Raw genomic sequence first — 10,897 nt, 5'->3', positions numbered from 1 at the left:
TGTGTGTGTGTATGTGTGTGTGTGGTTCATCTACACCTTTGGTTTTTTGCTGTCAAGAATTAGAAACATTAAAAGGGAGGGCAAGCAAGGCGTTGGTGGGGGCTGTTTTAGCGTCCCACAGGAATCGTCACTCTCAAGCTGGTAGGAAGCTATCTGACCTCTACGTGGATCTCATTTGACAGTCGCAGTGAGGGAGAAGAATCCTCCCGTGAGGATGAAGCTCAAACTATTTTGGAAGAAGCAGCTTTAACTTGTCACTTGAGGCTGCCCCTTTTTCTTATTATACGCAGCCTGGATTTCAGGAATAGGATTGCTCATGTGGTCTCTGTGGCTGGGAATGTGAGTTTGCTCAGAAATAGAGCTCTTTTTTTGGTCTTGATTGAGGGAGACTGCAGATGTGATGGGTGTTATATTTATGGAGAAAATTTAGGACAATTCCCTTTTTCATTGTTCTTCTAGGAATATTGCAGATTGACTTTCTCTTCCTCACGAGGTGCAGCAGAGGCATGCCTTCCACCTTCTTAGTCTGTTATCATTTTGAACACATCTCATATCTGGACCGTTTTGGTTTTAAAGAAAGTATAAAACAAACTCTCACAGCTTGTTGGACAGAGCCTAAACTGTATAACTGTTATTGTGGAAGCTAAGTGTAACAGCCATACTGACACAACCTATGACCCGATATACTCACACACAGATGCACAAACAGACAGTGTTATTTGCGTCGTGGCACACAGCCTTCTGTAAATAGAGAGTGGCAGAGGGAAGGAAAATATGCTTGAACATTGCTCACCTTGAGGCTGCTGCTTTCACTGACTGTATTTCAATTCCTCCTCTGTTCTCTTAAGCTGAACCCCCTGATCTCACTGGTTAGGTTTTTAGGGTGAAACTGTTTCATTGTGGGAAACAAAGCCTCATATGTAGCAAGACAGAAATGTAGGATGAAGTAGGGCAGTGCATTTGTCTTGTGCTTGTATGGTACATTGTGATCTGCAGTATGTCTGTCTGTCTGCAGCTCTCCCCCATGTGCTCCCAGAGCCTTTCCCTGGGAGTGCAGCCTACTTTTTAGAACACCAGGAATAGCCAGCGGGGTGCTATTAGTACGTCTAATGTGAGCCAAGCAAAGAGGGAATAAAGACTACAGAAACCTGCAGATAATTGCAGAGCTAAAGACCTCGCACTCCTTCACTCGAGCACATGAAGATGTTTCTCTTGGACAGACAGTGTGTGTACACAGTAAGCTCTGTGCTGCAAACATGGACATGCAGTAAATATTTTGCTAGTGGGGCAGTGGAGCATAGACGTTGGAGCAAAGATGATCCTAATTTGATAATCTTCGACAGAGCAAGTGTCAGTCTTTTAGCAGATTAAATATAGGGGTCATTATATGTAATACAGATGGAGTGTGATACATAACTAATGGTATAAGTGGCAGGTTGAAGAGCTATTATCAGACTCAGCTGGAGAGACACAGTGAAGAGGAAAGAGTAGAAACTTTAAATGAAGAGGTACTCAAAGTAAGAGACTGCAGTAAAGCACCATTAGCACATAAAGAGCAGAGGTGCAAAGAGTACTGAGTAAATGTGATGTTAAGTACAGCAACATTATCAAGTAGTGTTACTGTAAAAATAGACTCAAGTACAAGAATACTATCTCTGATCATTAGCTAAACTGATACAGAAACTGGTTTGTTGTCAATAATAGCAGGCCATGTTGTTCCCTCTGTCTTAAGTCTTAGTTAAGGGTTTAGGTTTCACCCAAGAAGTCTTCTAGTGTTTTTCCTTTAGGCGATTAGATTTAATCAGGTAGTTGAATTTGCATATTTCTGGTGTGCTAATCTGTACGTCTAGAGGACACAGACATGAAAAGTGTGCCTTTGCTTAAATTGAGGGAGGAGGATTATGTGGCCTACCTTCAAACTGGAGTTGCTGTTGACTCCCATTGAGTTAATAACCACAGAGGCAGTTTCATTAACGTCTGGAGCAGTTGAGTTGCCATGCAGAGAGAAGGCAAGCCAGCGTTATTTATATATTATTATATATTATATTTCATACACAGTGCTTTACAATCAATGTGCTTTACATAAAAACTAAATATCACATGATTTAACAAGAAAAATTAGAAGCATACAGTTGAAAAAAGGATCCAATTATAATAAAAAATAAAACAAAGTAGGCTACAGAAAAATAGAAAGAGAGAAAAAAACAAACAGCTAGACTAAAATAGAGCATAAAATATGAGAGTTCAGCATAAAATAATGATTTGCTTTAAAATCATTAAAAGGACATAGAGTGCAAATGAAAGATTAACATTTAAAGTGATTTGAAATAAAGAGTTCAATCATAAGCACAGGAGAAGAGAAGTGTTTTTAACCTGGTTTCAGTTCTGCTGGTAGTTTGTTCCAGTTGTGTAAAAGCTGCTTCACCATGTTTAGTCTGAACTCTGGGCTCCACTATCTGACCTGAGTCAGTAGATCTCAGAGCTCTACTGGGTTTATATTCTACTAACATGTCATTCATGTATTCTGGACCTAAACCATTCAGTGATTTGTAGACCAGTAGCAGAACTTTAACATCTATTCTATAGCTGACTGGGAGCCAGTGTAAAGACTTTAGAACTGGAGTAATGTGCTCTGATCTCGAGCTGCAGTGTTCTGAATGAGCTCTGTCTCTAAAAACCTCACTCCTTGCTTCATTACTTGACACAACTCAATGCAACATATGCAGACTCATAGAAAAAGAATAAAGTGTTAGATTCAATGTGGAGTGAATTAAATGAGAAAGTCACAAAATATGTATCTCTTGTTTTCAACAGTAGCATCAGTGCTCATCTTCGGGATGATGTAAACTCAAGCTGCTTCCAGTGTGGAGGCAAACTATTAGAAAAATGCCTTGCAAGCACTCTGAACTGCAGGAGGGTTGCAAATATTTAACAGTTTGCATTTGCAGTATCCATTGTCACCCACATGGTGGCAGGGTAGAAACATGCATTTCCCGTCAAAGCCATGACATCATTGTCACATCATCCCAGTGCAGGCTCAGCTTGTATAAAAGCAAAAATAAATAATAGTGTCTTTTGTCAGGCCAACACTATATTTTCCAGTCCTTATAAAATACAAGTTCTTCATCTTTCTCACATGCACTGGCAACACAGAGGCTTTCTTTTAGCCAACACATGCACAGCCCAAGCCCTAATTGCCTTGAATACAACACTAAAAATAGAGCAATCCAATAAATCCCACTCTGATGTTATGAGTTTATTTAACAGCAAGAGAGATTTTATTTGGGTAATAATGTCCTTCAGGCAGGCAAGCAAGAGCTTTTCACAGGGAGACTGAGTTAGAGCACCCTGTTGTTTCCATGAAAGAGAGGCCTGAATTCTGTTCAGCAGTTCAGCATCTGGTTTAAGCCTGTTTTACACAGGGCACTTTTGTTATTTCAATCAGCGGATGAGTCATCTCTCTTCCACTGGCGCTGAGTGGATGTTTAGCTATTCCTTTGGATTGAGGGAAGAAACATAGATGGATTTCATTGTGAAATGTTCTGGTTTCTAGGACCGTTTTTTGATCTCTCTGTTGTGCTCTTCTCCTCACATAGTTGTTCTATTTTTTCCGTTAACTTGCCTGAGAAAAGAATAAAGAATAAAGCTTTTGCATAGTTTTTTTTGTAGATACACAAATACTTGCTTATTGGTTTATTAGTTGCATATTCCCACTCTCCCGAATCTTTCAAAAAAAAAAAGGCCTCTTGTGGATCTCTGAGTCGACTAAAGAAATCCACACTAGATTCAACGCCCCGAAAAAACCAAACACACCCAAATCAATACACCTACTAAGTCACACTCATTCTGATTTCAAGGAACTATTCAGTCACCGTTTGTAACAGCGCATACAGTCATGTTGTGTGTGTACGGACATGTTTCTACCTTTCCTGTCCTGCAGCAGTTGGAAAAACTCACATCTGACAGCTGACTGTGTTCTCTGTTCAGCTCTGTGACCACTGCACACACTCACACACACACACACACACACACACACACACAAACACACACACACACACACACACACACACACACACACACACACACACACACACACACACACACACACCGGTAGAGACTGGGAGTTTCCCCAACACCTGCGACTGGCATGAAAGCACCAGTGAAGCGGTGGGCACGAGTTGGCACAGGTGCAGATGGGGATCTTTGAAATGTTTGTGTGTTCGCTTTCATCCTTATCCGTGTATATTCATGGAGAGCATTTGAGCTAATCTGCAGTTGTGAGCACCTTAATCCCCTCTGGCTGTGCGTATTTGAGTGATATGTGTCTATAACTGGAAGCCCTGTTTCTTAATTTGGGGGCTGCATGCTCTCCTGGGGGCCGAGGGTTGACAGCGGGACAGCTTGCAGTGATTAGGCCAGTGAGCGCGCACGCCGCCGTGCTGCATTGTTCATAGTGGGTCAGCCAATCCACAGTGGAAATCAAAAGCAGGGACACAGGAAATGGATGTTGAGTGAGGTCACATCCCAATGAGGCAGCACGTGCTCCAGGTCGGGAAAAGCCAGGACACGCACCATGGGATTATGGGAATGTGCAGAATTCTTTTGGAGCCCGTGGGGACTCAGGGTTGGTGTATTACCTCGGCTGGCGCATGTGCAGAGAGGCGAGATGGTTGGAGAAAGGTGACACAGGTGAGGTGGGTGGTCAGGAGGATTTTGGATACTCCTGGTGGAGGGAAGCAGCAGAGGAGCGGAGGGGTCACTGTGCCCTGTTGCCTCGGCCCTGGGTCAGCTCCCTCTCAGCAACCCCTCTAGGCACATGGAGAATGGCGTGATGAAACAGAGGAGTGAGGATTGAGTCTCTCTCCTCCTTCTCTGCCACATTCGCTCAGTCCCTGCCGAGGAACCTGCCAGGGACACATCTTACTGAAACACTGTTAGAGATAATAGATTGACAGGCGCTGACGAGAAGAGAGGAAAAGGAGCTTGACTTCCACCTTTTTTGGAAAATTCTGCCCCACCATTCCAACTTACCTGGCTGAAGACTAAAATGTACATGACACAACTTTTATTTTCTTCGGGTTTTAACTCATATGGATTGGATTTATAGTGCTGAAGAGCTTAATTGGTGATTTCCCATGCCTCGGATTGTTTTAATTGTGGACTTTTGGACTTTTGGACACTCAACACTGCTTCTTCCTCTATGTCTTTTCTTCTTTTACTCTTCACTCCTTTCCCCTCTCTTGCCAACTCTCTCCTTCCTTCCCCCTCTTCTAATCTTTCTTTCACTCAGGGCCAAAGACATGAAGAATCGACTGGCTTTCCTGCGGAGGAGGAATGAATCCCCAGGAAGCAACCCAGCCAGCAAGTTAGACAAATCTATGAAGTCAGTCAAGTAAGTGGCCACTTCCTGGCAGCGTGTCCATGTGGGTGTGTATGAGACGGTTTTCCGGGTCTTGCCACAACTGCTGACGACCTGGTCTAGGAAGAGAGACATGTGGGCAGTAGTAGAAATGGGAGTGAGCGTTTATAAATGAATGAGAGAGTGTGTGGAGGGATGATGAATTGTTTGAATGCTGTTTTATTGAATCATTTCTACAAATATCACCGAATCAAATAGATTCAAGTTAAATATTGGATGAAATACAACTATGTAGCTAAAGTGTGTAAGAGGAGAAGCTTTTCTTTATATATATTGTATATCTTTATTGTTGTATTTGTATTTATAAATAAAAATATCACTTTTATAAATGGTAGGGTTGACAAAAGTTTAGCTAAGATCTGAAGGACAAGCATATCTACTACACAGCTTATACATCTTACACAGAGCAGCGCAACTAATGTATTAAACATTATGTTCTATATCAATAACATGTCATTTATTTTATGTTGTCAGAATGTGCACTGAAATTTAAATATGTTCAGTTTTACAAAGAATTCTAAAGAAAATTACATCCAATAAGACCTCAGATGTGGATAACATTGAAAGAAAGACAAACAGATGCTTTACAGCACAGTACAGAAAGGATGAGAAAGGCAGCAGGGGGCAGACAGACACTGGTGGGGGAGGAGGTCTCTAAACCTGACAACACATCCTCATTGGTTGGCAGAAGCCCCGCCCCTCCCGCCTTCCAAGTTGCATTCAGTGGGAATATAAAAACCTCCCCCCCGACCAGACTCCAGCAGAAAGCCTCATGGTTCTCAGTGTAGCAGTCACTCACATGCAGACCCGAATGAGAAGGAAAGATCAGTAGACACAGACTAGAGTGGAAGGAAGCAGCAGAGGGATTACCTACTTCCATATTTCCACTCATCCGTCCAGCGTAGACAAAGTTCTGCGGATGGGTCACACTATGAGAAACCTTGCTGAGATGGGCTTGTTAAAGAACCGCTCTGCTTTTATCTGCAGACCCACCCCGGAGGAGGCACTAAAATGGGGGGACTCACTTGACAAGCTTCTGGGACACAAATGTAAGTTTAACTTTAATACCTTCAGCCTTTATCTCCTCTTGCTTCTTTCTATTCATGTGAGTCTTTTGTTTTAAACCTTTTTTTCTCCATATGATTTAGTACAGTGTGATTATAGAGAGGTTGATTGTAATGCACTGGTGTTATAGATATACAGTGCATGCTTGTAGGGGGGTTGCAAGGACCGAAAATATGCATGTGCTGATATATGGATTGTACACACACACACACACACAAACACACACACACACACACACACACACACACACACTGCCGCAGTCAACTGCCAGCTTGCAGCAAGTTTCCCCTTAATCCCCCACGCGCTTTAAAGAGAGGTGGGGGAGAGACTCTGAAACAGGCAACTTGCAGGTTGCGAGTCTGTTGCTATTTTCATTTTTCCACAATTCATCTCCCACATTTCCACAATCCCAATTCTTTTAAAAGACAGAAAGCTGACAAAAAGCCAGATCTAACATCTGTTCCTCATTCGTCTTCGTTGGCCTGTATTCTCTTTCTTCCAATTTCCTCTCTCTTCCACGTCTTACCTCACTCCTGCTTACCAGAATGAGGTAAGGGATGACCGTGTGCATTGGCTCTGCTTATCAGCGTGGGTGATTCATGGGAACGGAAAGGTGCAGACGGGAGCTGTGGGCGGACACAGCTTCCTGCTATTCTTTCTTCTAGATGCCTTCTTCCTCAAATCATTAACTCAGCCGAAACTTAAAAAAGCCAAACGTCCCAGAATTAGATTGTCTCTGTTCCCTTTATACTAAAACAGTCATCTCTTTGTTCATTTATGGCATGCACAAAAGAGGATGCATAGATGTCACACTGAATAGTAAGGAAGGATTGTATGATGTCACTTTAAAAATGTTGAGGAGTTCAATATGCGTGCGGTGTTGGTGGGTTTTTAATGTCTCACTTTATTCCAACCACATGACTCAAAAAGGCCGTCACAGAGCTATTTTAGGCACTGAAACTCCAAGGAGCGCTTTGGCTGTGAGGTTGCCATGACACTCTAGTCAACTCTTCTCTTGTTATTCTCCTCTCACCTCCTCCTCCTCCTCCTCTCTGCTCTCCCCTCAGATGGTCTGGCAGCGTTCAGAGCTTTCCTGCGCACAGAGTTCAGCGAAGAGAATCTGGAATTCTGGCTCGCATGTGAGGAATACAGGAAGATTAAGTCACAGTCCAAGATGGCCTCAAAAGCCAAGAAAGTCTTTGCAGAATACATCGCTATCCAGTCTTGTAAAGAGGTGAGTCACAATTAATACAGCTTGTATGGATACCGCAAAGAAATGGTTTCAAACAGCCTGCAGAAAAAACAAAAACATGCATTTTACATCCCTTAAAGTATGAGTCTAATCTTGCACTTCCCTCACCTCTTTAATTCCCTCTCCTCTGTAGGTTAACCTGGATTCATACACCAGAGATCACACTAAGGACAACCTGCAGAATGTGACGCGCTCCTGCTTCGACCTAGCGCAGAGGCGGATATACGGGCTGATGGAGAAGGACTCATACCCCCGCTTCCTTCGCTCAGAACTCTACTTGGACTTAGTCAACCAAAAAAAGTCCAGCTCCACTTCGACTTCGTCTTCGTCATAAGAGACCAGAAAAAAAGGAGGAATCACAGAGAAAGATGATGACAATAGAAAAAAGGGGCAGACTTGAAAAAAATAGTTGGTGGGTGGGATTCGAGGTTCTATGTTTGCCTTTTTCTTTTTCTTTTTGTGTGTTTGTGTGTGTGCGTGTGTGCGTGTGTGTGTGCGTGTGTGTGTCTGTCATCCTGTCCACTATGGTTTTTTGTTGTTGTTGTTGTTGTCATGGTGTGAGAGGAAGCGGTAAAGCTATAGGCACTGCAAAGGAATATAGTTTACACCGTTACAAGGTGGATGGATGGATGGATGGATGGATGGATGGATGGATGTTACTAAATATACAGAAGCCCCATGGGAGAGGGCTGGAGCAGGAGCTGGACGCTTGTCTGATCACTGTTGTTTCTTCTTTCTTTTTTTTAGTGTCAGTCTTTTGTCAGACAAATGACAAACACATTTGTTTGTGTTTTTTTAAGTTTTTGTCCAGTTGTACTGGAGAAAAGGAGGGAGGGTTGTTCAGAGAACCCCCGCAGACACGAAGACAGTCCGGTACTGTTTTGTCACTTGTTTCTTTTACTTTCTTATAGAACTCCCCACTTTTAGTCCACCTCCTTTCCTCCAAACCACGTCCTCTGTGAAGCCACTTCAGTCTGGCGATTGCGAGACTACTTCAAAGCTGTTGGTACGACACAAAGTCCTTTATCGTCGTGTTTTTTCATCAGGCTCCAAACTCTGTGATGGAGGGAGGGAGAGAAAAAAAAAAAAACAAGATGATGTCTGAATGAAAACTAGCGTCGTGGCTCCGTTTCACATGCGTTACTTCTGCAGAATGAGAACACGCACCTCTGTTAAACCCTGCATCCACTCAAAGCTTCTAGAAACGGCTTTCACCTTATTCAGTTCATGCCAAGACTGCGGAGAGATACTGTGAGCGTTCGACAGGGACAAAGACGGAGACAGAGATGGGCGAAGAACACAGATGTATAAATAACGGATGGACTAGAGCTGTGATGAATCACAGATTATGTGTCACTCTCACATTAAAAAGACATTCAAAGTCACATTCGAAGCCAGAGATGGAAAAAAAAACGAGGACTTGCTTCCTGTCTCCAAAGACTGTTTACAACAAGGAACGAAAACTCAAGAAGGAAAAGAAAAAACGTTCTGTGCAGCCAAACGACATTTCCTTTAACATTGTAGCTCATTCTGGACTAATCGAGGAAGCATTCTCAGGACATTGCAATGACAGGTTCCAAGCTTGGTTTTATCTCCTCAACTGTTTCCATTTTTCTACATTTTCACTGTTTTTATATGCTTTAGGGTTTCAACCTGCACTCCTTATTTCTCCTGAGCAATACGCGAGAGGTTGCTCGTCTCATAGTCAGAGGGAAAAAAAGGCTTCATGTTGTATAAAGGTTTGCCTATTTATTTAGATTAACTTGCTGGATGCTTCTACACACACCCTCACCTCCTCCAAGGCACTCAGCTAAAAGCTCTCACTTTCCTCTTAACCACCAAACAGGTCCAATGCTGTCCTGGATTTAAGTGCAATATTTTTTTATTTTGTATGTTATTTTATTATTATTTTGGTTTGTTCATTTATTTGAATAATTTAGAATTTTTATGGGGAAGACGAACGGCTTGAGCTCTGTATTAACTTTATTTGTTAAGAGAGAAAACAAAAAAACTTAGAGCTATAAGGTTGACTTACAACGTAAACTTTCATGAACCATAAGTAGTTTAATGAATTTTAAGCAAGTGATTCTAACTGTGTGTTAAACCCCAGCAGCAGGCAGCTGGGGGTGTTATGGTTGTAAATATAATTCTTTAAGAAAACTATGTGATAACACATTAAAAACAAACAAAAAATAAAAAACCAATAGGTGTGTGCTGGTGATGAATGTGGGACCCAGCTGTATCTATGTAAATATGAGAGACTCAAAACTATAAGATGACATGTATTGTTAAAAAAAAAAACAATAGGCGAGCAAGAGCAGGTACAATCTGCTCTTTACCCTGGTCATACACTGCTTGTAAGGAGTTTTATGAAATGCATTTTATCATTTTCACTGTTTACAACTCAAAATGCATCTCCTATTATAGCAAGTGAAAACAGTAGAGTACATTTGGTGTCATTGCTAATGATAAATAAACCAACCAACTGATGAAGTAAGATGTGTTGTCTCTGTATTTTTCTTATAAAGTGTATTTGATAACGTTCATGCCCACACATGTTGAACACACACACATGCCAACATGAGTTCATAGACACTGATTTAAAGTACAACTGAAGTCACTTGAAGGAAAAAGGTTATCAGTTTGGGAAATATGCTTGTTTTTCTTGCCGAGATTAACTCTTAGCAAGCACTACATGAGTCTGCAATAGATTAAACAAAATGCATACAAGGTTTCTGTATTTAATTTCTACAGCACGTGAACTTTGAGCTGCCAAACTTACAAAACAGTTAAGAAAAAACACACGAAAGCTTATTTCCAGCTGTAAATGAAGATAATAACACTCACTGTCACTCAATGTCCTGATGACAAATTGTCACTTAGCAAGAATGTGAGATAAGAGACTATCACAGTGGAGGCAACAAAAAAACTGCCATATTTGGAATAGCAGGATGTAAGAGATCTTAGAAGGAAAATGCGAGCTGGCATGTTTTGAGGCTCACGTGACAGCTGAATATGAAAACAATTACAGACACTGTGATATGGTTTATACAGATGACAGACAGGAAGGAAACTTGGAACAAAAGGATTTGGTAAAGGAATCCGGCTCCAGAGCAGGGCCTCCATTGTATGGTATAAAAGATGAGTATAAAAAAATACAA

At 41.8% G+C, this 10,897-nt stretch overlaps 1 protein-coding gene across 1 annotated transcript; it reads left to right on the top strand.

Moving 5' to 3' along the window:
• The first annotated feature begins 240 nt into the window (after nt 1-240).
• LOC133995071 (regulator of G-protein signaling 3-like) lies at nt 241-10,227 on the top strand. Its single transcript, XM_062434358.1, has 5 exons — nt 241-339; nt 5,291-5,392; nt 6,407-6,468; nt 7,552-7,718; nt 7,870-10,227. The coding sequence occupies exons 1-5, from the start codon at nt 317-319 to the stop codon at nt 8,068-8,070; spliced, it is 555 nt and encodes a 184-aa protein (XP_062290342.1). The 5' UTR covers nt 241-316; the 3' UTR covers nt 8,071-10,227.
• The last annotated feature ends 670 nt before the right edge of the window (nt 10,228-10,897 follow it).

Source organism: Scomber scombrus, chromosome 15 (genome assembly GCF_963691925.1).
Source record: "Scomber scombrus chromosome 15, fScoSco1.1, whole genome shotgun sequence".
In the NCBI taxonomy this organism is placed as follows: Eukaryota; Metazoa; Chordata; class Actinopteri; order Scombriformes; family Scombridae; genus Scomber; species Scomber scombrus.
Note: the sequence above shows the minus strand (reverse complement) of the source record. Positions and strands in the feature narration are given on the sequence as shown.

Coding starts and splice junctions, on each gene's coding strand:
- LOC133995071 (XM_062434358.1), top strand. CDS start 317: ATGTGGTCTCTGTGGCTGGGAAT. Junction 340..5,290: donor TGGTCTCTGTGGCTGGGAAT/GTGAGTTTGCTC, acceptor TCTTTCACTCAG/GGCCAAAGACATGAAGAATC. Junction 7,719..7,869: donor CTATCCAGTCTTGTAAAGAG/GTGAGTCACAAT, acceptor TCTCCTCTGTAG/GTTAACCTGGATTCATACAC.